The sequence below is a fragment of the Eleutherodactylus coqui genome, chromosome 8, assembly GCF_035609145.1.
Source record: "Eleutherodactylus coqui strain aEleCoq1 chromosome 8, aEleCoq1.hap1, whole genome shotgun sequence".
Taxonomy (NCBI): Eukaryota; Metazoa; Chordata; class Amphibia; order Anura; family Eleutherodactylidae; genus Eleutherodactylus; species Eleutherodactylus coqui.
This window is the reverse complement of record NC_089844.1, coordinates 39960402-39988018: the sequence shown is the minus strand read 5'-3', so window position 1 is coordinate 39988018 and position 27617 is coordinate 39960402. Positions and strand designations below refer to the sequence as shown.

At 43.7% G+C, this 27617-nt stretch overlaps 1 protein-coding gene across 6 annotated transcripts in view; it reads right to left on the bottom strand.

Moving 5' to 3' along the window:
• The window catches only part of TNS1 (tensin 1), a 498102-nt gene that overhangs the window by 411127 nt on the left and 59358 nt on the right, over positions 1-27617 (bottom strand). Inside the window, exon 1 of one of the 6 annotated variants that reach the window (XM_066575544.1) lies at positions 3203-3345. The exons of the other annotated variants lie outside the window; for them this stretch is intronic. Coding sequence (XP_066431641.1) covers positions 3203-3298 — 96 coding nt within the window. The 5' untranslated portion in view covers positions 3299-3345. Of the gene's footprint in view, positions 1-3202; positions 3346-27617 lie in introns of those variants that run through there. 6 annotated transcript variants of the gene reach the window in all.

Sequence of the window (27617 nt, the reverse complement as noted above, 5' to 3'; positions counted from 1 at the left end):
GGGGGCAATATTATGTTAGTTATATTCTTGTACATAGGGGGCAATATTATAGTAGTTATATTCTTGTACATAGGGAGCAGTATTATAGTAGTTATATTCTTGTACATAGGGAGCAGTATTATAGTAGTTATATTCTTGTACATAGGGAGCAGTATTATAGTAGTTATATTCTTGTATATATGGGGCAATATTATGTTAGTTATATTCTTGTACATAGGGGGCAGTATTATAGTAGTTATATTCTTGTACATAGTGGGCAGTATTATAGTAGTTATATTCTTGTACATAGGGGGCAGTATTATAGTAGTTATATTCTTGTACATAGGGGGCAGTATTATAGTAGTTATATTCTTGTACATTGGGGGCAGTATTATAGTAGTTATATTCTTGTACATAGGGGGCAGTATTATAGTAGTTATATTCTTGTATATAGGAGCAGTATTATAGTAGTTATATTCTTGTACATAGGGGGCAGTATTATAGTAGTTCTATTCTTGTACATAGGGGGCAGTATTATAGTAGTTCTATTCTTGTACATAGGGGGCAGTATTATAGTAGTTATATTCTTGTACACAGCGGGCAGTATTATAGTAGTTATATTCTTGTACATAGGAGCAGTATTATAGTAGTTATATTCTTGTACATAGGAGGCAGTATTATAGTAGTTATATTCTTGTACATAGGGGGCAGTATTATAGTAGTTATATTCTTGTACATAGGAGGCAGTATTATAGTAGTTATATTCTTGTATATAGGGGGCAGTATTATAGTAGTTATATTCTTGTACATAAGAGGCAGTATTATAGTAGTTATATTTTTGTACCTAGGGGCAGTATTATAGTAGTTATATTCTTGTACATTGGGGGCAGTATTATAGTAGTTGTATTCTTGTACCTAGGGGGCAGTATTATAGTAGTTATATTCTTGTACATAGGGGGCAGTACTATAGTAGTTATATTCTTGTACATAGGGGGCAGTGTTATAGTAGTTATATTCTTGTACAAAGGGGCAGTATTATAGTAGTTATATTCTTGTACATAGGAGGCAGTACTATAGTAGTTATATTCTTGTACATAGGGGGCAGTGTTATAGTAGTTATATTCTTGTACAAAGGGGCAGTATTATAGTAGTTATATTCTTGTACATAGGAGGCAGTATTATAGCCGTTATATTCTTGTACATATGGGGGCAGTGTTATAGTAGTTATATTCTTGTACAAAGGGGCAGTATTATAGTAGTTATATTCTTGTACATAGGGGGCAGTACTATAGTAGTTATATTCTTGTACATAGGGGGCAGTGTTATAGTAGTTATATTCTTGTACAAAGGGGCAGTATTATAGTAGTTATATTCTTGTACATAGGAGGCAGTATTATAGCCGTTATATTCTTGTACATATGGGGGCAGTATTATAGTAGTTATATTCTTGTATAGGGGGGCAGTATTATGGTAGTTCTATTCTTGTACATGGTGGGCAGTATTATAGTAGTTATATTCTTGTACATAGGGGGCAGTATTATAGTAGTTATATTCTTATACATAGAGAGCAATATTATAGTAGTTATATTCTTGTACATAGGGGCCAGTATTATAGTAGTTATATTCTTGTACATGGGGGCCAGTATTATAGTAGTTATATTCTTGTACATAGGGGCCAGTATTATAGTAGTTATATTTTTGTACATAGGGGCCAGTATTATTGTAGTTATTTTTTTGTACATAAGGGGCAGTATTATAGTAGTTATATTCTTGTACATAGGGGGCAGTATTATAGTAGTTATATTCTTGTACATAGGGGGCAGTATTATAGTAGTTATATTCCTGTACATAGGAGGCACTATTATAATAGTTATATTCTTGTACATCGGGGCAGTATTATAGTAGTTATATTCTTGTACATAGGGGCAGTATTATAGTAGTGATATTCTTGTACATAGGGGGCAGCATTATTGTAGTTATTTTTTGTACATAAGGGGCAGTATTATAGTAGTATACTCTTTTAATCTTTATGTCAGAAAACCTTTTGCCATACAACTGCATCAATGATGATTATATTTTGCATGACAGCTGTTGCTCTTAAGATATATTGATTTTCTCTTTAGTATGAATCCAATTTGTAGGATGCATTATGGTAGTTCATACCACGATGCGGCTGCTCCTGTGGATATCACAGCTTTGTAGACCAGACAGTCCTGGCTGGACAACAAAGTATGAACCATTATCTTGAGCTTAGCCTTAATACCAATTGTATGTTGTATGACGGAGGAGGATCTCATGAACACATCTCAGGCTCGTTGGCCTCGGAGTTTCTTACTGCAGTGTCCTGCGATCAACTGAGACTGAGCAGCCACAATAAACCAGACAGCTACCGTATACTTAATGAACCCATGATGTCATCAGTGACAGATTATCATTGATGCAGTGGATATTCTGTATTTGTGCCCCTGCAGCTCTAGAAGCCTATAAAAAGAGCATGCCAAATTCTTCCTCACTATCATGGAACTGCTCATAGACTGCACTGTATCATGGTGTATGAGGGAGCTTTAGATGTGAAGGTGGTAGCAACAGATCAACGGGGTGACATGAGCGCCCTATACATGAACCGCTCTGAAGCATTGACTTCTGGAATGTGACCCGTTGTCTAGAAAAGTATGGGGAAAGTGGTTATATCTCATATATAAGCAGAAGAAGGGTTTTTTGGCAGATACTATCTATGGTGAGTCCTCCTAGACTGTTGGTCTCCTAACTGTGACTCTCCACCCATGATGAAACTACAACTCTCAGCATGTCCGAACAATTGCAGCCTATGTGTCCTTCTGCAACAAGTCAATCATTAAGTCAGGAAAGGATATAGATTTAGAATGAAGATCGCACATGCGCACCAAGACCTAATACCACCAATCCTCATTACTGTATGTGTACATCTCCAAATATGACTAAGATGAAAAGAAAGTGCGTCCACAAATATAGCAGATCTGGTGCGGTTACTTAAGTAATTGTGAATGAATCATAATAAGTATAGTTATTAATCAGCCATCACATGCCAAACCGCAGATAACATATTGTGATAACACCATGAGATGTTCCAAATGAGTCACCCAGCTTTCTCATCTCCGACAAGCTCAGCTCTGCTACATCTATTATCCACTCTGTCCAGTAGATGAACATTATTGTATGCAAGACGGCGAACATGACCACTCACCTTGTTGCTCCGGCACAGATGAAGGGGGATGAGACAAGTAAAGAAAAACTTCCCCCATCGGAGGAGCCACGTGAAGCATTGTGCCAAACGGTTCATTGTGGACTTGACTGTCCCAGTACCAACACTACTACTCCCAGGAGCAGCAGGTCTAGTCCACTCCAAATTGTGCCCAAAACCTAACCACTTTATTGCCGATTTTCAACAGTTCTACAAGACTGTGCCAACTTACGACCCCTTTTCATCCTCTTCATGGATCTCTTTGGAAAACCAAGAGCTGTTCCCTGATGCAGCCACCTCCAGGCTCATCGTTCAAGTCCAAGTTCCCGAGCCGTAGCCGAGCCTCCCTCTGCCTGCAGAGCTGCAGTGCTGCCGTCTCCCCATGCACCAACAAGTGCTTGGTGCTCAGCCATGCCAACTTAGTGCCAGCTCTGCATGCAGAGGAGCCTGGATCCTAATGGACAGAAGAAGAAAACCTCATTGAGGACCTGAGTGCAGCTCTCTGCAGCAGGCACATCTGTGGGTAATGCATCTCCCTGAGGAAAGTCAGCATCCACGCACTACATCCGAGTGTGCTATGAATTTTTATAAGCACTCTCCGATATTATCTGCAGGGAGGGGCACTTCATGGTACATCACATAGTCGTATAAGACTGGGGGCAAAAACCTGCACTACCTGCTTGCAAATAAAAGCTCCCTATCTGATAATTCAGCTCTAGCGAAAAATATTGGCGCTACATAAATAAAAGTTATTAATGATTGCAACAATGTAAAGGTTCACACAGGAGGGAACAACGGGCACACTGTTACCAGAGTCATTGCACAACACTGCCAGACGTACATAATAACACGCAAATAATGGAAACTGTAATCAACCCGGCGATGTCACTGTACGTCCATGAAATCCTAATACCCTAATGGAAAAATATGTGCCAAGAACTGTGATGTTGCAGCCTGAACTGGCACCATGTCCATCCGTATACTGCTAAAGACCTGCAATGAATATACGGAATAAATATCGATTTTTCAGACAGATCTATGATGCCAGCTTACACACAATACTAATAGCAGAATTACATTTTTAAGGAAGTGTAACATGCTGAATTACAGTATTCCTGTACATAGGGGGCGGTATTATAGTAGTTATATTCTTGTACATAGGGGGCAGTATTATAGTAGTTATATTCTTGTACATAGGGAGCAGTATTATAGTAGTTATATTCTTGTACATAGGGGGCAGTATTATAGTAGTTATATTCTTGTACATAGGAGGCAGTATTATAGTAGTTATATTCTTGTGCATAGGGGCAGTATTATAGTAGTTATATTCTTGTATTTGGGGCCAGTATTATAGTAGTTATATTCTTGTACATAGGAGCAGTATTATAGTAGTTATATTCTTGTACATAGGGAGCAGTATTATAGTAGTTATATTCTTGTACATAGGGGGCAGTATTATAGTAGTTATATTCTTGTACATAGGGGGCAGTATTATAGTAGTTATATTCTTGTACATAGGGGGCAGTATTATAGTAGTTATATTCTTGTACATAGGGGGCAGTATTATAGTAGTTATATTCTTGTACATAGGGGGCAGTATTATAGTAGTTATATTCTTGTACATAGGAGCAGTATTATAGTAGTTATATTCTTGTACATAGGGGGCAGTATTATAGTAGTTATATTCTTGTACATAGGAGCAGTATTATAGTAGTTATATTCTTGTACATAGGAGGCAGTATTATAGTAGTTATATTCTTGTACATAGGAGGCAGTATTATAGTAGTTATATTCTTGTACATAGGAGGCAGTATTATAGTAGTTATATTCTTGTACATAGGAGGCAGTATTATAGTAGTTATATTCTTGTACATAGGGGGCAGTACTATAGTAGTTATATTCTTGTACATAGGGGGCAGTACTATAGTAGTTATATTCTTGTACATAGGAGCAGTATTATAGTAGTTATATTATTGTACATAGGAGCAGTATTATAGTAGTTATATTCCTGTACATAGGGGGTGGTATTATAGTAGTTATATTCTTGTACATAGGGGGCAGTATTATAGTAGTTATATTCATGTACATAGGAGCAGTATTATAGTAGTTATATTCTTGTACATAGGAGGCAGTATTATAGTAGTTATATTCTTGTACATAGGAGGCAGTATTATAGTAGTTATATTCTTGTACATAGGAGGCAGTATTATAGTAGTTATATTCTTGCACATAGGAGGCAGTATTATAGTAGTTCTATTCATGTACATAGGAGCAGTATTATAGTAGTTATATTCATGTACATAGGGGGCGGTATTATAGTAGTTATATTCTTGTACATAGGAGCAGTATTATAGTAGTTATATTCTTGTACATAGGAGGCAGTATTATAGTAGTTATATTCTTGCACATAGGGGGCAGTATTATAGTAGTTATATCCTTGCACATAGATGGCAGTATTCTAGTAGTTATATTATTGTACATAGGGGGCAGTATTATAGTAGTTATATTGTTTTACATAGGGGGCAGTATTATAGTAGTTATATCCTTACACATAAGGGGCAGTATTATGGAAGTTATATTCCTATACATAGGGGGCAGTTATATTGTTTTACATAGGGGGCACTATTATAGTAGTTATATCCTTGCACATAAGGGGCAGTATTATAGTAGTTGCATTCTTGAACATAGGGGGCAGTATTATAGTAGTTATATTCTTGTACATAGAGGGCAGTATTATAGTAGTTATATTCTTGTACATAGGGGGCAGTATTATAGTAGTTATATTCTTGTACATAGGGGGCAGTATTATAGTAGTTATATTCTTGTACATAGGGGGCAGTATTATAGTAGTTATATTCTTGTACATAGGGAGTAGTATTATAGTAGTTATATTCTTGTACATAGGGGGCAGTATTGTAGTAGTTATATTCTTGTACATAGTGGGCAGTATTATAGTAGTTATATTCTTGTACATAAGGGGCAGTATTATAGTAGTTATATTATTGTACATAGGAGGCAGTATTATAGTAGTTATATTGTTATACATAGGGGCAGTATTATAGTAGTTATATTCTTGTACATAGTGGCAGTATTATAGTAGTTATATTCTTGTACATAGTGGCAGTATTATAGTAGTTATATTCTTGTACATAGGGGCAGTATTATAGTAGTTTTATTCTTGTACATAGGGGCAGTATTATAGTAGTTTTATTCTTGTACATAGGGGGCAGTATTATAGTAGTTATATTCTTGTGCGTAGGGGGTAGTGTTATAGTAGTTCTATTCTTGTCTCTTAGGGGCAGTATATTAGTTCTTTTTTTGTCATGTAGTAGTATAATACCACTATAACACATGACTATATTTAGAGCTGCTGCAGTGACCGTATCCGACAGTCTGTCTTCGTTTAATGCTCTTTTTTTTAGAAAATGACAACTGCAACAACTTTTGTGAAAAAGAAATGCGCTCTGTGAATTTCTCAGTTCATTTCCAAATTCCACCACTCTTGGCAGCTCATACAAAGAAGATTGCTCAGCAGGGGGCATCAGTGGGCACAGGAACAAAATGTCCCAGAGAAAAAACAAGATAGCTTGGCTCTGTGGTCATGCAGGATGATAAGGAGATCCAGCTAGAAGTAAAGCCTAGTTTCAATGCTGCACCACTGAAAGTTCGTGGTTCAGATAGACTGTAATAAAACGCTATAAGGAAGATGTTTTTCTTGCGCTGTCCTCCACAGTCGGCCAGGAGTGTAGATGAAGGAGAGCCAGGTATGATATAGCGGCTCGCTGCAGAGCGTTAATGACGAGCTGGACAGTTCATTGCAGGAAAACGCTGGAGCATCAGAAACTGGGAGGAGGGAAAGTCATAAAGGAAGATAAATGAAGACAAGAGTAATAAAGCAAAGAGCAGAAACATAAAGCTGGGCCCCGCGCCCGCCGCGTGAGGACATATCTACTGTACGGGGAGGATGTCCTGAATTCGTCCCCTGTCCATTACTCATAACAGAATTCCAATTACTATGTTTATCCATCACTATAGAAATGATTCTTTCGGACACCTCTGCCCCTCTCTGCGTAGACATTTGCTACAATGTAGCAGTGTAGGTAAAATGGAAATTGTAACTAATAGCACTGCCAGTAACAAATATCCCCACAAGTTTGTGTTATCCACAGATGCCCCATAACAATGTGCCACCCACAGATCCCTCATAACAGTGCGGCATACACAGATTTCCCATAACAACATGCCACCCACAGATTCCCCAATAATAATGTGCCACCCACAGATCCCTCATAACAGTGCGACATACACAGATGCCCCATAAAAATGAGCCACCCACAGATCCCTCATAACAGTGCGGCATACACATATTTCCCATAACAACATGCCACCCACAGATTCCCCAATAACAATGTGCCACCCACAGATCCCTCATAACAGCGCGGCATACACAGATTCTCCATAACAGCGTGCCACCCACAGATACCCCATAACAGCGTGCCACCCACAGATACCCCATAACAGCGTGCCACCCACAGATACCCCATAACAGAGTGCCACCCACAGATACCCCATAACAATGTGCCACCCACCGATACCCCATAACAATGTGCCACCCACAGATCCCCCATAACAATGTGCCACCCACAGATCCCCCATAACAATGTGCCACCCATAGATCCCCATAACAATGTACCACCAATAGATCCCCCATAACAATGTGCCACCCACAGATCCCCCATAACAATGTGCCACCCACAGATCCCCCATCTTTTTTACAAATCCCCCATAACAGTGTCTTATTCACAGATGCCCCATAACAGTGTGTCACCTATAGATCCCCCATAACAGTGTGCCAACCACAGATACCCCATAACAGTGTGCCACTCATAGAAGCCCCATGAAAGTAAGCCACGGATCCCCCATAATAGCATGTCATCCACGGATCCCCCATAACAGCGTGTCATCCACGGATCCCCAATAACAGCGTGTCATCCATGAGAGGTAAATTAGTTAAAAAAGCAGCAATAGCGATACTAAAGATAAAATAATGAGATGCTGACTAGCAGATTTGCTGATCATCGGGCCAATGTTACAAGTGGGTGGAGCTTAGTTTTATCTTACACTACAAATATTTTCCAGCTTGACTGAATGGCACCCGGCCGGTGCTGTGCTGCCTCCCCCCCCCCCCCATCTCACATACTCAGGTGTACTTCCAGACATCTCCCCCAGACCTCACCTTGTCCGTCATCACGTCATGCCATGTTCTGCGCCCACAGCCCAGGCTCCTGAACAGTGACATTTACTGGTGACATTTCCAGGCCGCCCAGCTGAAACAACACTCAGGAGTTGGCACAAAGGAGGCGCTCACCAGCGTCCTCATTCCTCCAGATTAGCACCTTATCCCTAGCGAGGCCGAGAACAACGCAGGTAACACCCGGTCAAGGTCCCCCTGGTCCAGGACAATCTCTGCTGCGCAACGTCGTGGCACAACAACATTACTCTGGAATGTAGAGTTGATTATTAACGGAGGAAAATAATGCAGGGATCGGGTCTGTGTGCTTAACCCCGGCCATTCTTGAGGGCTCTTTCCCACGAGCGCATATACGGCGACGGCGTTTTTACCTTTTCACGCTCGCTCCATATAAGCGCCTGAATGGGCGTTTTTCCACGATCATGGCCAGCGTTTTCTCACCCATTCACGCGTTGTTTTTAGCAAAAAAATATGCGGCACCCCGGAATACCCTCACTCTGCCCAAATCCTTGGGATGCCTTTCAATGCCAATATAGAGGCATCTGTAAGCTTTTCGGAGCGTTGGACGCTGCAAAACTGCCTCCCCCTCCCTTCTCTTTCCCTGCTCCCATAGGAGTCTATAGGACCCGCCAGCATATAAGTGTATATGTGCCGGATGTGTATATTTCCTTTTTTTCGTGCTGCTGGCGTATTTACGCGCCATATATTCGACCATGTGAACGCCTGCATTGGAAACCAATGCTTCACATGGGTACTGTATATGCGCCCAGGCGTGAAACCGCGTCGTAAATGCGCCCGTGGGAATGAAGCCTAAGGGACCTATCACATGGAACAGATTTATACAAAATCCGCTGTTACGGAATTCCACGCCAAAATCTGATGCAGATTTTGATGCGGCATTGCAGGCAGGTTTTAGGCCATTTTCAATTCTGCATCGAAATCAGCAGGTAGCCCGTCTTATTCCGTTCCGTGTGAAAGGTCCCTTACACCTCTGGAGGATGGCGACTTGTTATGTTAAAGGCATCTCTTTAACAATTTAGGGAAATGCTGCTGAAGCTCCACAACGGAATTATCTATGGCAATGCGCAGCATTGAACGGCACCAGCAGCGAGGATGACATCAGCCACATGCTGCGGAAAAATATGCTGCATACATTGACCTGTGCTGAACTAAAAAACTTTTTCAAAATCATAAGGGGAGTGAAATGGGAAAGAAGCGCTATTCCGCCATCTTTGGGAGGGTCTTGTTTCTACAATGTACACACTGCAGGAAAAATGACTTACCTCTTTTCTGTGGCTCAAACTGATAGGTTTTTTTCTTTTGCTCTGCTACTTTGAACCCTTTTACAATCCAATTTGTATCCTGGTTTTCCTAGGGGGCTTACTCTCTTTATGCCTTTATACAATGGCACCATCTGCTGGCTAAAGCCAGTACTGCATGAGGTGATACGTTAAATAGGCTCTGACAGCAGAGAGGCTGGCAATATACAGTAAGAGATCCCCGACGGACGTCTTCCAACATTGGCGCTGTACAGACTTAAGTCATAATGTCTTCAGACGTCAGACAGTGGATTGAAAAGGGTTAAAAAAATAAAATATCTTTGAAAAAAAATATAAAATAATTTTTCCATCGTCGAGTTACGTGAGGGCTCGTTTTTTTACGGGACATCCTGTAGTTTCTATTAGTATCATTTTGGAGCACCTATGACGTTTTGGCCACTTTTTATAAGTTTTTTTTCTTGGAGACAAGTAAACCAAATAAAAGAAAAGTGACAATTATGACTTTGTCCTTTTTTATCTGATAATGTTCACCATTCAGGATAAAAAATGCTTTACTTTGATAGACAAGACTTTTATGTTTTAAGTAGAGATGAGCGAACGTACTCGTCCGAGCTTGATGCTCGTTCGAGTATTAGCGTGTTCGGGATGCTCGTTACTCTTAACAAGTACCACGCGATGTTCGAGTTACTTTCACTTTCATCTCTGAGACATTAGCGCGCTTTTCTGGCCAATAGAAATACAGGGAAGGCATTACAACTTCCCCCTGCGACGTTCCAGCCCTATACCACCCCCCCTGCAGTGAGTGACTGGAGAGATCAGGTGACACCCAAGTATTTAAATTTGCCCCTCCCGCGGCTCGCCACAGATGCATTCTGACAGAGATCAGGGAAAGTGCTGCTGATGCTGCTGCTGCTATAGGGAGAGTGTTAGGTGTAATATTAGGCTTCAAGAACCCCAACGGTCATTCTTAGGGCCACATCTGACCGTGTGCAGTACTGTTGAGGCTGCTGTGAGCAGTGGTGCACTTTTTTTTTGTATATCGGGCGTGCAGAGCATTGCGTGCTCAGTCTGCAGTCATTGTACAGAGTATAGGGCCAGTACTGGTGAGGCAGGGACACTGGGAAAGGTGAAAGAGATATACAGGCTTTATAGGCAGTGGGCTTTTTCAAACAAATTTGGGAAAAATACTATCTTTGGGCTGCCTGTGACCGTCTTGAGTGTACTGCATCTCTGCTGGAGATAGTAGTCCTAATTATTACGCAGCTAAGTGTTACAGCAGGCTTGCGCAAAATTGTTTCCTGGCTCTGCGTTGCCCGTTACATCACCGCCGTCATCCCGTCCAGAGGGAAACAGTATACATATATACGCTGCCTACAGTATCTGTCTGCTGTCTCAGCTCAGCCTTTAAAAAAATAGAAGCAAAATACTTAAGGCCTACTAGTTACTTTGGCCACTTGACTGCTTCTGTGCTCTGAATTCCACTAGCTCAGTCATACGCACCTACGTCTCACTACAGGCTTGCGCAAAATTTTTTCCTGGCTCTGCTATGCGTTCCGTAAGCGAAGTCAGCCTCCAACCACAGGCCAATAAGCGGCACATTTAATTACAGCATTCTGATTCTGCACTACTGGTAATCACCATGCTGAGGGGTAGTGGTAGGCCTAGAGGACGTGGATGCTGGCGAGGATGTGGAGGCCCAAGTCCGGGTGTGGGCACAGGCTGAGCTCCTGATCCAGGTGTATCGCAGCCGACTGCTGCGGGATTTGGAGAGAGGCACGTTTCTGGCGTCCCCAGATTAATCTCACAATTAATGGGTCCACGCGGTAGACCTTTATTAGAAGATGAGCAGTGTGAGCAGGTCCTGTCGTGGATGGCAGAAAGTGCATCCAGCAATCTATCGACCACCCAGAGTTCTGCCCTGTCCACTGCTGCAACTCTGAATCCTCTGGCTGCTGCTCCTCCTTCCTCCCAGCCTCCTCACTCCATTACAATGACACATTCTGAGGAGCAGGCAGACTCCCAAGAACTGTTCTCGGGCCCCTGCCCAGAATGGGCAGCAATGGTTCCTCTCCCACCGGAGGAGTTTGTCGTGACCGATGCCCAACCTTTGGAAAGTTCCCGGGGTCCGGGGGATGAGGCTGGGGACTTCCGCCAACTGTCTCAAGAGCTTTCAGTAGGTGAGGAAGACGACGACGATGAGACACAGTTGTCTATCACTCAGGTAGTAGTAATTGCAGTAAGTCCGAGGGAGGAGAGCACAGAGGATTCGGAGGAAGAGCAGCAGGACGATGAGGTGACTGACCCCACTTGGTTTGCTAAGCATACTGAGGACAGGTCTTCAGATGGGGAGGCAAGTGCAGCAGCAGGACAGGTTGAAAGAGGAAGTGCGGTGGCCAGGGGTAGAGGCAGGGCCAGACCAAATAATCCACCAACTGTTTCCCAAAGCGCCCCCTCGCGCCATGCCACCCTGCAGAGGCCGAGGTGCTCAAAGGTGTGGCAGTTTTTCACTGAGAGTGCAGACGACCAACAAACTGTGGTGTGCAAGGTTTGTTGCGCCAAGATCAGCCGTGGAGCCACCACCACCAGCCTCGCCACCACCAGCATGCGCAGACATAGGATGGCCAAGCACCACACAAGGTGGGACGAAGGCCGTTCACCGCCTCCGGTTTGCACCGCTGCCTCTCCCCCTGTGCCCCAACCTGCCACTGAGATCCAACCCCCCTCTCAGGACACAGGCACTACCGTCTCCCAGCCTGCACCCAGACCCTCACCTCCGCTGTCCTCATCCCCATCCAGCAATGTCTCTCAGCGCACCGTCCAGCCGTCGCTAGCGCAAGTGTTTGAGCGCAAGCTCAAGTATGCAGCCACGCACCCGCACGCTCAAGCGTTAAACGTGCACATGGCCAAATTGATCAGCCTGGAGATGCTGCCGTATAGGCTTGTGGAAACTGAGGCTTTCAAAAACATGATGGCGGCGGCGGCCCCGCGCTACTCGGTTCCCAGTCGCCACTACTTTTCCCGATGTGCCGTCCCAGCCCTGCACGACCACGTCTCCCGCAACATTGTACGTGCCCTCACCAACGCGGTTACTGCCAAGGTCCACTTAACAACGGACACGTGGACAAGCACAGGCGGGCAGGGCCACTATATCTCCCTGACGGCACATTGGGTGAATTTAGTGGAGGCGGGGACCGAGTCAGAGCCTGGGACCGCTCCCGTCATACCCACCCCCAGAATTGCGAGCCCCAGCTCGGTGCTGGTATCTGCGGCGGTGTATGCTTCCTCCACTAAACCACCCTCCTCCTCCTACGCAACATCTGTCTCGCAATCAAGATGTGTCAGCAGCAGCACATCGCCAGCAGTCGGTGTCGCGCGGTGTGGCAGCACAGCGGTGGCCAAGCGTCAGCAGGCCGTGCTGAAACTACTCAGCTTAGGAGAGAAGAGGCACACGGCCCATGAACTGCTGCAGGGTCTGACAGAGCAGACCGACCGCTGGCTTGCGCCGCCGAGCCTCCAACCGGGCATGGTCGTGTGTGACAACGGCCGTAACCTGGTGGCGGCTCTGCAGCTCGGCAGCCTCACGCACGTGCCATACCTGGCCCACATCTTTAATTTGGTGGTTCAGCGCTTTCTGAAAAGCTACCCACGCTTGTCAGACCTGCTCGGAAAGGTGCGCCGGCTCAACGCACATTTCCGCAAGTCCAAGACGGACGCTGCCACCCTGCAACATCGGTTTAATCTGCCAGTGCACCGACTGCTGTGCGACGTGCCCACACGGTGGAACTCTACGCTCCACATGTTGGCCAGGCTCTATGAGCAGCGTAGAGCTATAGTGGAATACCAACTCCAACATGGGCGGCGTAGTGGGAGTCAGCCTCCTCAATTCTTTACGGAAGAGTGGGCCTGGTTGGCAGACATCTGCCAAGTCCTTGGAAACTTTGAGGAGTCTACCCAGATGGTGAGCGGCGATGCTGCAATCATTAGCGTCACCATTCCTCTGCTATGCCTCTTGAGAAGTTCCCTGCAAAGCATAAAGGCAGTCGGGAAACGGAGGCGGGGGAAGACAGTATGTCGCTGGATAGTCAGAGCACCCTCATGTCTATATCTCAGCACCTTGAGGAGGAGGAGGGGGAGGAGCATGAGGAGGAGGGGGAAGAGACAGCTTGGCCCACTGCTGAGGGTACCCATGCTGCTTGCCTGTCATCCTTTCAGCGTGTATGGCCTGAGGAGGAGGAGGAGGAGGATCCTGAAAGTGATCTTCCGAGTGAGGACAGCCATGTGTTGCGTACAGGTACCCTGGCACACATGGCTGACTTCATGTTAGGACGCCTTTCTCGTGACCCTCGCGACACACGCATTCTGGCCACTACGGATTACTGGGTGTACACACTGCTCGACCCACGGTATAAGGAGAACCTTTCCACTCTCATACCCGAAGAGAAAAGGGGTTCGAGAGTGATGCTATACCACAGGACCCTGGCGGATAAACTGATGGTAAAATTCCCATCCGACAGCGCTAGTGGCAGAAGGCGCAGTTCCGAGGGCCAGGTAGCAGGGGAGGCGCAGAGATCCGGCAGCATGTACAGCACAGGCAGGGGAACACTATCCAAGGCCTTTGACAGCTTTATGGCTCCCCAGCAAAACTGTGTCACCACTCCCCAGTCAAGGCTGAGTCGGCGGGAGCACTGTAAAAGGATGGTGAGGGAGTACGTAGCCGATCGCACGACCGTCCTCCGTGACGCCTCTGCTCCCTACAACTACTGGGTGTCGAAGCTGGACACGTGGCCTGAACTAGCGCTGTATGCCCTGGAGGTGCTTGCTTGTCCTGCGGCTAGCGTCTTGTCAGAGAGGGTGTTTAGTGCGGCTGGGGGAATCATCACGGATAAGCGTACCCGCCTTCAACCGACAGTGCCGACAGGCTTACACTCATCAAGATGAACAAAGGCTGGATTTCCCCAGAGTTCTCTTCTCCACCAGCGGACAGCAGCGATACCTAAACAATACGTAGGCTGCACCCGCGGATGGAAGCATCGTTCTCTTTCACCATCAAAAACGGGGACCTTTTAGCTTCATCAATCTGTGTATTCTATTCATCCTCCTCCTCCTGCTCCTCCTCCTGAAACCTGACGTAATCACGCCGAACGGGCAATTTTTCTTAGGCCCACAAGGCTCAGTCATATAACTTTTGTAAACAATGTTTATACGTTTCAATTCTCAATTCATTAAAGCGTTGAAACTTGCATCTGAACCAATTTTTATTTTAACTGGGCTGCCTCCAGGCCTAGTTACAAATTAAGCCACATTAACCAAAGCGATTAATGGGTTTCACCTGCCCTCTTGGTTGGGCATGGGCAATTTTTCTGAGGTACATTAGTACTGTTGGTACAGCAATTTTTTGGGGGCCCTTGCCTACATTGTAATCCTAGTAATTTTTAGCCCACCTGCATTAAACCTGACGTTACATCAGCTGTGCTGGGCACTGCAATGGGATATATTTATGTACCGCCGGTGGGTTCCAGGGAGCCACCCATGCTGTCGGTCCACACGGAGTTGTAAATCCATGTGTCCACTTCTAATGAACCCCAGTCTGACTGGGGCATGCAGTGTGGGCCAAAGCCCACCTGCATTAAACCTGACGTTACCTCAGCTGTGATGGGCAATGCAATGGGATATATTTATGTACCGCCGGTGGGTTCCTGGCACCCACCCATGCTGTGGGTCCACAGGGAGTTGTAACTGCATGTTTCCACTTCTAAAGAACCCCTGTCTGACTGGGGCATGCAGTGTGGGCCGAAGCCCACCTGCATTTAACATGACATTACCTCAGCTGTGATGGGCAATGCAATGGGATATATTTATGTACCTCCGGTGGGTTCCAGGGAGCCACCCATGCTGTGTGTCCACAGGGACTTCACATTAGGGATTGGTACCTGCCAGTGTCTATGTATTAAAAACCCCGGTCAGACTGGGGCATGCATTGTGGGCCGAAGACCACCTGCATTAAATCGGACGTTACCTCAGCTGTGATGGGCACTGCAATGGGATATATTTATGTACCGCCGGTGGCTTCCTGGCACCCACCCATGCTGTCGGTCCACACAGAGTTGTAACTGCATGTGTCCACTTCTAAAGAACCCCAATCTGACTGGGGCATGCAGTGTGGGCCGAAGCCCACCTGCATTTAACATGACATTACCTCAGCTGTGCTGGGCACTGCAATGGGATATATTTATGTACCGCCGCTGGGTTTCAGGGAGCCACCCATGCTGTGGGTGCACACGGAATTCCCATTGCGGAGTTGTACCTGCCTGTGACTATTTATAAAAAACCCCGGTCTGACTGGGGCATGCAGACACCTTGACAGAATGAATAGTGTGTGGCACATGGGTTCCCCATTGCTATGCCCACGTGTGCAGCTCCTGATGGAGGTGGCACAGGATTGGATTTCTCATTGCTTCTGTACAGCATTATGGGCTATCGCCTCGCCCCTTTTAAAGAGGGTCGCTGCCTGGCTGTGCCAACCCTCTGCAGTGTGTGCCTGCGGTTCCTCCTCATGGCAGACGCACTTATAAATACACATGAGGGCGGTGTGGCTATGAGGCCAGCGTGTGGCATGAGGGCAGCTGAAGGCTGCGCAGGGAGACTTTGGTGTGCGCTGTGGACACTGGGTCGTGCGGGGGGGTTGGGCAGCATGTAACCCAGGAGAAGTGGCAGCGGAGTGTCATGCAGGCAGTGATTGTGCTTTGTTGGAGGTAGTGTGGTGCTTAGCTAAGGTATGCCTTGCTAATGAGGGTTTTTCAGAAGTAAAAATTGTTGGGGGGGGGGGCACTCTTGCCGCTATTGTGGCTTAATAGTGGGACCTGGGAACTTGAGATGCAGCCCAACATGTTGCCCCTCGCCTGTCCTATCCGTTTCTGTGTCGTTCCCATCATTTTCTTGAATTTCCCAGATTTTCACAAATGAAAACCTTAGCGAGCATCAGTCATATACAAAAATGCTCGAGTCGCCCATTGACTTCAATGGCGTTCGTTACTCGAAACGAACCCTCGAGCATCGCGGAAAGTTCGACTCGAGCAACGAGCACCCGAGCATTTTGGTGCTCGCTCATCTCTAGTCCCGATCTTAATTAGCCTTTTCTTGTCCATTCACGCGGGCGACTGCGGCGTAATAGCAAAAATATACGCTGCAGCGCGGAAATCCTTGGTCCGCAGAAATCCTTGGAATGACTACTAATGCTTAACTAGAGGCAGTTGTCTTCTCTTCCCAGTGTTGGATGCAGCTAAACTCCCTCCCTCTCCCATTTTTTTCAGCTCCCATAGAGGCCTATAGGAGCTTCCAGCATATCTCGTCAAAATATAAGGCAAGACTTATGTTGTCATACACCGTGTAAAATTAGTTGCCGTTTTCGATCACCAATGTCCTGTTATATCCCAGTGCGATTTTGTTTTTTTATGCAGGGGTTGCCTTCATCCCATTGCTCTCAATGGGGCGGCAGCAACACCGGCCCCATTGAAAGCAATGGGATAGCATCGCGGTCCTCGCAGGGGATTCTTTAGTGCCTGCGGGGAGTCCCATCATCACTGAACACTGTGGCGCGCATAAAAAAACGCTCGTCGGACCGAGCCCTAAGACTAAGTTCACATCTGTGCTAGGGATTCCCTTATGGGAGCAGGAAAACTGAATCCCCTGGATAAACAGACCCGTCTCATAACGGAAACAAACTGTTTTAAACGCATCTCATTGACTATAATGGCTTTTTTACTGGATGAAAAAGTCCTGCATGCATGATTTGTCTAGCCAGCATTTCATGCCGGAGTGTCCAACTCAGATGTGAATAGAGACTAAGCAGGCTTGTAACCAAAGCAAGCAGAGATCTTGAAAATGCTGAAGAAACTCTTAAGTATAATATAAAGTTGTAGAACTTCTCATTTACAGCCAGTGAGCTTCATTTATAGAAAACCTCGTTAAGAACACCAATAATACCCGCGGGTTCTTCCAGGAACAACAGGTCACTTCCATCGGTCCGGGACATTATAATTCCACGTCCGTTCCTACAAGCATGAAGACAGCGAGCGGCTTAGTTGTATTATCACTGTAACCAGAGAGCCGCTGGTTGGAGTAACATGAGACGATGCTATATTCTGATGTCTGGGTGTAGCCGGGGCTCGCAGTCGTACACGCTGTGCGCCAAACCCCAAGGAGCCGACCTACAGGTTTCCTGCATTCCCCTGTATACGGAAAGCGTTTCCACCCACAGCGGCAACGCTTGCGTTCTACATTCTGTCATCCTGCAGACGATTAGCACGCCGTTCCTGGGCGATTGTTGCGCACAGATGACCTTGTTACAATGTTTTTGTTCCTGGCGCTGCGAGTTTTACAGTTTTTGGAATCTATACTGCAAAAACGTGACTTAGAACCCTTTCCAGCAAGATATAATAGAATGAGCGGTGACGTAGCGGTCGTTTATAGTTCGCTTGACATGCGTTTTCAGTAAACAATAATTGGGTAGTTTTGATCGTTCCTTTACCTGAATGGGCGAGTCGCATCCGTAAAACGTATCAGAATGGTGCATGTGATGGGTATTTTCATGCGGTCCATGTCTGCGGTAAAAAATTCTGTAGTTTGTGCTGCCTCATAGAATAATATGGGTCCATATCATGTAGTGGAGGCCTTTAGTGAATAAAACTCAATAGGACACATGTATTCTGCCCCGTACACGAGTTGTCTGGCGTGAAAAAAGCGCCATTTTAGTGGATTACCAAAATTGCGAATTTTTGACGTTTTACACTGGGTCTCGATCTGATCGGCAATTTTTAGCCTCAGCCTCTTGGACAGTTCATTCCCATTTTTGCTGCCGTGCCCCTGGTGGAGTATCGCGATATGACGGGCTCTCCCAGGTTGACATCTCTGGTGCGCTGCAGGGTAACACTCCGACTTCTAATTAAGACTGAAGTGAAGCAGCCAGAACTCCGTTGCTCGTAAATGCAGGAAATTACAGAGGAAAACTACAGCAGCTATTGTCATAATTATCAGGAAGGGGCAATTAGTGAAAGAGGTTATGTAAACAGTCGGCAACCGCGGAGTATGCGTACCTGTACAGTCAGGAGATGCTGGAAGGGCCCTTTTACACGCAACAATTATCGTTTAACAAAATCGTTAGATTGTGCGAATTTGAACGATAATTGTTCAGTGTAACGAGGGTCTAAACGGGGCGGATTTGCCTTAGGATTACCATGCGTAACGATTTATCCGCCTATATAAGCAGGCAGGCTATGGCCAGAGTCATAGTATAGTAGGGTATTACTGCTCAGCTCCTGTTCACTTCAATGGAGCTGAGCTGCAATACCATACCAACCCTATGCACAAGGGTGGCGCTGTGTTTGGAAGAAAGCAACCATGTTTTTGTTTTTTTTTTAACCCCAGATAACCTCTTTAAGTTTGGAAATAAAAAAAAATTTAGATCTTCTTGGGGCTGGGTTCACTCATTAAAAAAAATTGCATTGGGCCTCTAATGTGTTAAAATGGCCCTGTGTTCAGGGGCCACTTAACTACCGCCATAGAGACCCTGATCTGGTGTCAGTAGAGATTTCTGTTATCTGGATACATAGCGTTCTTGTTCCGTCATGGGTCACCGTGCGTCTCCTCTGGGAGTCCAGACTCTTCTGACCCTCCGGTGTTTTTCTGCACAAGGCACCCATATAAGGAGCTGTTTTCACCACTCTGGTTGATTTTCACGTAGTTGTGGGTCTGTGTTTTGTTTGACGCTCTCGGTTTCTATAGTTTCTGGTGACATTTAATTAATCATCTTTTTTTGCAAAAAAAAAAAATGATGAAATGGAACTTTGTCTTGAAAAGAAAAACTTAAACTAAAATGACGGAGCATGTCAGTGCTCCACAGTAATCATGTAGAACACAGCTTACGGAAAGATGGCAGCCCCCAGGCTCAGCGCACCAAGCTTCGGCTCAGGCATTCTAAATCCGTAGTGCGGAAAATATTCATCTGGGCATGAAAGTGGGGAACACATGTCAAACACAGGAGCACCCCAAAACAGGAGAAATTACTAGCCGCAGACCTGTACCCAGCAAGTACAAAGACAGCACACACCGGGCACCAGCACAGCCACAGCACTGCCGAGTGCCGCTCACGCAGCGCCACAGCCGCCTCTTACTGAGAGAAGGTCATCTCCTAGTTATAAGTAATATGCCTATTAGATTGATAGCTTACATGATGAGCTGTAGGGGGCGCACTGTTTACCCTTTGATAAAAGCAGCCCTGCTATGTGGCATAGCTATAGGGGTTGCAGTGGTCGCAATTGCGACTAGGCCCACATTCTACTTCATTAATAACTGTAGCATTGTGCATCACTGATTTTATTCCCTCATCACACAGTGCGACGCTGGCACATGGTAGTGCGTTCAAGCTGTATCCTTTTGCTCCGTCTCTTCAACTTTGGTCCCCCCCATAATGTCCTGAGGTGTTGTGGTTGAGGAGACAAGGGAAGAGGATAGAGCCTTCACATGACGCCGTGCACCAGTGTTGCGCTGTACTGTGTAGTGAGGGGGTAAAATCAATAATGAGGTGCACTGGGGATGATGGGATGCACAGAGGGGCTACTATTATTACTAGGGGGAAAACACACAGAGGGGCCACTATTGTTCCTAGGCGAAGGATGCATAGAATGGCCACTAGTAGTCTTGGAGAGAGTGAGGATGCACACAGAGGGGTCACTATTATACCTGGGGAGGGTGGAGACAGAAAGAGGGGCCACTATTATGCCTGGGATGGGTGAGCACACACAGAAGGGCCACCATTATTTCTGGGGAGAGGGGAAACATGGAGGGCCACTATTATTCTTCAATGGGAATACACAGAGAAGCCACTATTATTCCTGGAGAGGGGTGCGACATGAAGGGGTTACTATTTTTCTAGGGGATGTACGGAGGAGCCACTGTTATTTCTGGGGAGGGAACAGAGGGTCAATACTATTCCTCGGGGGGTAAGACTACAGAGGGGCCACTAGTATTTCTGAGGGGATTAGACATAAAGGGGCTGCTATTATTCTTGGACGGTCCCAAGCCAAACTCTTACACCAGGGCCCTTGAGATTTTAGCTACACCCCTGGCTCTGCCTGTACACAGTGCCCCATAAATAAATAGTCGGGCCCCTCTACGATTGTCAGTGCATTTGTGCAGGCACCAGAGTGGCTCGGTGGACAAGACTGTTACCCTACAGCACCCATGCTTTGCATGTTCTTCTTATAATCCTTACAGGGTTAATCTGTCTGGTTATCTCATGCCGCTGTCTTACATAATTAGGTAGAAATTCTAGCCAAGACACAAAAAAAGTATCTATACGAAACTCTAGGAAACCTCCAGCTCCTTTATCTATAATTGTCCAAATATTCCTCTAACCAAATACAGCTGCAACGTATCTGCAGCCTGAAGATGCTGCAGATACACAGAATCCCAGACAAATGAAGGGAAGATCTTGTCAAGTGGAAGGAAAAAACCTCAATAAGAAGAAGATGAGGATGAGATGACTGGAGAACATAAAAAATACTAACTCAACAAGGTATCAAGGTCATGACGACCCCGTGCCATAATGCAACATTGTGATCAACACAATAAACTAAAATGCTGCCAGCAGGACTAGGGACTATATTCTACATAGGAGGCAGTATTATGTACACAGGTCACTGTTTACCAACACATGGCCTACAGACCGGTTATTCAACATCAACACCGAGTACCGAAAACAAAACACAGGCGCCATGTAACCGGAGAGCAGAAACACCAAAAGAAAGCCATGATACTTATACCACACAGCGAAGGTTCTATTAAGAAATTATCAATTGCTACACTCTACATTGGGCAGTATTATAGTAGTTATATTCTTGTACATAGGGGGCAGTATTATAGTAGTTATATTCTTGTACATAGGAGGAGTATTGTAGTAGTTATATTCTTGTACATAGGGGGCAGTATTATAGTAGTTAGATTCTTGTACATAGGGGGCAGTATTATAGTAGTTATATTCTTGTACATAGGAGGCAGTATTATAGTAGTTATATTCTTGTACATAGGGGGCAGTATTATAGTAGTTATATTCTTGTACATAGGGGGCGGCATTATAGTAGTTATATTCTTGTACATAGGGGCCAGTATTATAGTAGGTATGTTATTGTACATAGGGGAGCAATATTATAGTAGTTATATTATTGTACATAGGGGAGCAATATGATAGTAGTTATATTCTAGTACATAGGGGGCAGTATTATAGTAGTTATATTCATGTACATAGGGGGCAGTATTATAGTAGTTATATTCTAGTACATAGGAGCAGTATTATAGTAGTTATATTAGTGTACAAAGGGGGCAGTATAATAGTAGTTATAGTCTTGTACATAGGGGGCAGTATTATAGTAGTTATATTCTTGTATATAGGAGGTAATATTATATTAGTTATATTCTTGTACATAGGGGCAGTACTATAGTAGTTATATTCTTGTACATAGGGGCAGTATTACAGTAGTTATATTCTTATACATAGGAGGCAGTATTATAGTAGTTATATTCTTGTACATAGGGGGCAGTATTATAGTAGTTATATTCTTGTACATAGATGGCAGTATTATAGTAGTTATAGTCTTGTACATAGGAGGCAGTATTATAGCAGCTATATTCTTCTACATAGGAGCAGTATTATAGTAGTTATATTCTTGTACATAGGGGGCAGTATTATAGTAGTTATATTCTTGTACATAGGGGAGCAGTATTATAGTAGTTATATTCTTGTACATAGGGAGCAGTATTATAGTAGTTATATTCTTGTACATAGGGGGTAGTATTATAGTAGTTATATTCTTGTACATAGGGAGGCAGTATTATAGGAGTTATATTCTTGAACAAAGGGGGCAGTATTATAGTAGTTATATTCTTGTACATAGGAAGCAGTATTATAGTTATTATATTCTTGTACATAGGAAGCAGTATTATAGTAGTTATATTCTTATACGTAGGAGGCAGTATTATAGTAGTTATATTCTTATACATAGGAGGCAGTATTATAGTAGTTATATTCTTGTACATAGGGGGCAGTATTACAGTAGTTATATTTCTGTATATAGGGAACAGTATTATTGTAGTTTTATTCCTGTACATAGGGGGGCAGTATTATAGTAGTTTTATTCCTGTACATAGGGGGCAGTATTATAGTAGTTGTATTCTTGTACATAGGGGGCACTTTTATAGTAGTTATATTTCTGTACATAGGGGACAGTATTATAGTAGTTATATTCTTGTACATAGCACTAATATTATAGTAGTTATATTCTTGTACATAGGGGGCAGTGTTATAGTAGTTATATTCTTATATACAGGAGGCAGTATTATAGTAGTTATATTCTTGTACATAGGGGGCAGTATTATAGTAGTTATATTCTTGTACATAGATGGCAGTATTATAGTAGTTATAGTCTTGTACATAGGAGGCAGTATTATAGCAGCTATATTCTTCTACATAGGAGACAGTATCATAGTAGTTATATACTTGTACATATGAGGCAGTATTATAGTAGTTATATTCTTGTACACAAGAGCAGTATTATACTAGTTATATTCCTGTACATAGGGGGCTGTATTATAGAAATTTTATTCTTATACATGGTTGGCAGTATTATAGTAGTTATATTCTTGTACATAGGGGGCAGTATTATAGTAGTTATATTCTTGTACATAGGGGGCAGTATTATAGTAGTTATATTCTTGTACATAGGGGAGCAGTATTATAGTAGTTATATTCCTGTACATAGGGGGCTGTATTATAGAAATTTTATTCTTATACATAGGGGGCAGTATTACAGTAGTTATATTCTTGTACATAGGGGGCAGTAATACAGTAGTTATATTTCTGTACATATGGGGCAGTATTATAGTAGTTATATTCTTGTACATAGGAGGTAGTATTATAGTAGTTATATTCTTGTACATAGGGGCCAGTAATATAGTAGTTATATTCTTGTACATAGGGGCCAGTAATATAGTAGGTATATTCTTGTACATAGGGGGCAGCACTACAGTAGTTATATTTCTGTAAATAGGGGCAGTATTTTTAGCAGTTATATTCTTGTACATAGGATGCAGTATTATAGTCGTTATATTCTTGTACATAGGGGAGCAGTATTATAGTAGTTATATTCTTGTACATAGCGGACAGTATTATAGTAGTTATATTCTTGAACAAAGGGGGCAGTATTATAGTAGTTATATTCTTATACATAGGAGGCAGTATTATAGTAGTTATATCCTTGTACGTAAAAGGCAGTATTATAGTAGTTATATTCATGTACATGAGGAGCAGTATTATAGTAGTTTTATTCTTGCACATAGGGGGCAGTATTATAGTAGTTATATCTTGTACATGAGGAGCAGTATTATAGTAGTTTTATTCTTGCACATAGGGGGCAGTATTATAGTACTTATATTCCTGTACATAGGAGGTAGTATTATAGTAGTTATAGTCTTGTACATCGGGGGCAGTATTATAGTAGTTATATTCCTGTACATAGGAGGCAGTATTATAGTAATTTTATTCTTGCACATAGGGGGCAGTATTACAGTAGTTATATTCCTGTACATAGGAGGTAGTATTATAGTAGTTATATTCTTGTACATAGGGGGCAGTAGTATAGTAGTCATATTCTTGTACATAGCGGGCAGTATTATAGTAGTTATATTCCTTTACATAGGAGGCAGTATTATAGTAGTTATATTTTTGTACATAGGGGTCAGTATTATAGTAGTTATATTCTTGTACATAGGGGGCAGTAGTATAGTAGTCATATTCTTGTACATAGCGGGCAGTATTATAGTAGTTATATTCCTTTACATAGGAGGCAGTATTATAGTAGTTATATTTTTGTACATTGGGGGGCAGTATTATAGTAGTTATATTCTTGTACATAGGAGGCAGTATCATAGTACTTATATTCTTGTACATAGGAGGCAGTATTATAGTAGTTATAATCCTGCACATAGGGGGCAGTAGTATAGTAGTTATATCCTTGTACATAGGGGGCATTATTATAGTAGTTATATTCTTGTACATAGGGGGCAGTATTATAGTAGTTATATCCTTGTACATAGGGGGCAGTATTATAGTAGTTATATTCTTGTACATAGGGGGCAGTATTATAGTAGTTATATTCTTGTACATAGGGGACAGTATTATAGTAGTTACATTCTTGTTCATAGGGGTGCAGTATTATAGTAGTTATATTCTTGTACATAGGGGGCAGTTTTATAATAGTTATATTTTTGTACATAGGGGTCAGTATTATAGTAGTTATATTCTTTTACATAGGAGGCAGTATTATAGTAGTTATATTCTTGTACATAGGGGGCAGTTTTATAATAGTTATATTCTTGTACATAGGGGTCAGTATTATAGTAGTTATATTCTTTTACATAGGAGGCAGTATTATAGTAGTTATATTCTTGTACATAGGGAGCAGTATTATAGTAGTTATATCCTTGTACATAGGGGGCAGTATTATAATAGTTATATTCTTGTACATAGGGGTCAGTATTATAGTAGTTATATTCTTGTACATAGGGGGCAGTATTATAGTAGTTATATCTTGTATATAGGAGCAGCGTAGTAGTTATAGTATATTATTATGTACTCCTATCTTGTCCTCTAGACTCAGCCTGGTGATGTATCTGAGTTTAATAGTAAAGAGGATTTGTTTCCGTGTTTGCAGCCTGTAACCTTTAAAACGAAAGTTCTACTTTTCATGGCAGGGACTTTACTTTCATGCACAATACAAACACAGGGACGATTCACGGGGAACAATGGAAAATTAATTGACCTTTGAATTCGTTTGTTGAGTAAATTCACACAAAAAGGAAAATGTCCACAATGACGCGGTTATACTGTAATATTCCGTCTACATCTCATTAACCTGATGCTCTTTATTAGTAATACAATGTACTATTCAAACTGGTGTATTGTATTAAGCATGTGAGGCACGAGGTACTAAGAACATGATGTCTCATTGGGAAAAAAGTATGAGCTGCCCATCTCCTGAAAAGTGTATAAAGCTACTAAACAGGTGTCACACACAGGTAGCCGCAGCGATTCCGAGTACCTGATGCATGCTATAGAATGAGTTACTCTGGATTATTGGGCGCCAGAAGAAAACTGTATGAAATCTTGGAATTATATCTTTCTGCTCAGATTTCTGTTTCTGTTATTGGGAAATGCCAGGCTATGAAGATCTGTTTGAGAACAAGTGCCGGTTTATCAGAATTGCCTGATAATTGGATGCTGGATTAAAATAATTTCATATTGCAATGGAAATAAGAGAGATGGAATAAATCATCCACAGTGCCACCTATTGGAAGGCAGCATTCCTTCATGCCAAAGTTAGACTCTTTATACAAGCCTTGTAACAGGGACTGGGAATTAAAAGCAAAGCCAGACTCCATGCACAGACAGCTGTTTCAGGGTATTTGTCCTTCATCAGTGTACATTAGGAGTCTGGCTTTGCTAATGAGAGGCTAGGTGCTCTCTGTAAGGAGAAAAGGTATTGCAATAGGAAACATAATACAGAATATACTCCATGATCCGTTCCTGGGTTGCAATCCCAATCCCAATACTATAGACAGCCTTTAGGACACTTCCCTGAAAGCCTACTTTTTACTGGCTGCCAGGAAGAGGCCGACAACTGCGACCATAGTGTGAACAAGCATGGCTGGTAGCGCGAGTAGTAGAGCGCTAACTGTAGTAGTCCAGCGGTAAGATGCTATGTGTGAACATCGGCTGCAATTCACAACAGGTAGAAGTATCCAGTGCCAACCGCCTGGCACTGAAGAGAGGGTGCGTTGCTGCCACAGTTGGCAACTGTCAAAAGCATTCAATGGGGCTTATTTACTAATAGTGTCTAACAGTTAGTGCATACTTAGACTAATGAGTGTGCAAGAAGTGGAGCTACTCCAGGGGACTATAAATCCAGTTGGTGTGATGAGGTAAAAAGATGGTGCGGAGAAAAAACTCCTAAGGTGTTGCTGGCCCAAGAAATGCCGCAATGGCGCAATGGGTATTAGAAGGAAAGGAAGATACTAGGCCCAATGGTGCAACTCTTAATAATCCACAATGGAGGCGAGGCTAAAACCTGAATCCTCCTTATTATAAATACCAGTTCATATTACACGTTTCGGGAACGTGCCCCTTCCTCAGATTTGCCGGACAGAACACAAGCACTACACAATCAAACTCCCTGTCACATAGCAAGCAGGAACACCCAGCAAAGCTGAGGAAGGGGCACGTCCCAGTAAAGCGTAATAAGAGCTGGTGTTTATAATAAAAAGGATTCACGATTTAGCCTAAGAGTTGTAACATTGGGCCCAGTATCTTCTTCTTCATTGCATATTTAGACAAGACAGCTTTACAATGCGCCACATTTATTACAATAGCTCTGCTGAAGGATAAAGTTGCCAAATTGTAAGGCCATCTAGTCTAAGTTTAAACCACCAAAAAAAATCCTATTAGGGCCACCTGCACACGAGCGGAAATTCCGCGGCGGGATTTCCCATGGAATTTCCGCCGCTGGAAGCCTGCATAGGATTGCATTAACAAACGCAATCCTAGGCAGACGGTTGCGAATTGGTCACGCGAAATATCGTGCGGCAAACAAATCGCGGCATGCTGCGAGCCCCGCACAGAAATGTCACTCACCCGCTGCCGACTCCCGTCTGCGCATGCGCCGGCCGGCACATCAAGGAGCCGTCAGGCGCGGCTGAGTACGCGCTGATCCCTGCAGGCGCCCGGGTCGGGTCCCGCGGCGAGAATCCTCGCCGCCGGATCCAACGCGCCCATCTGCAGGCG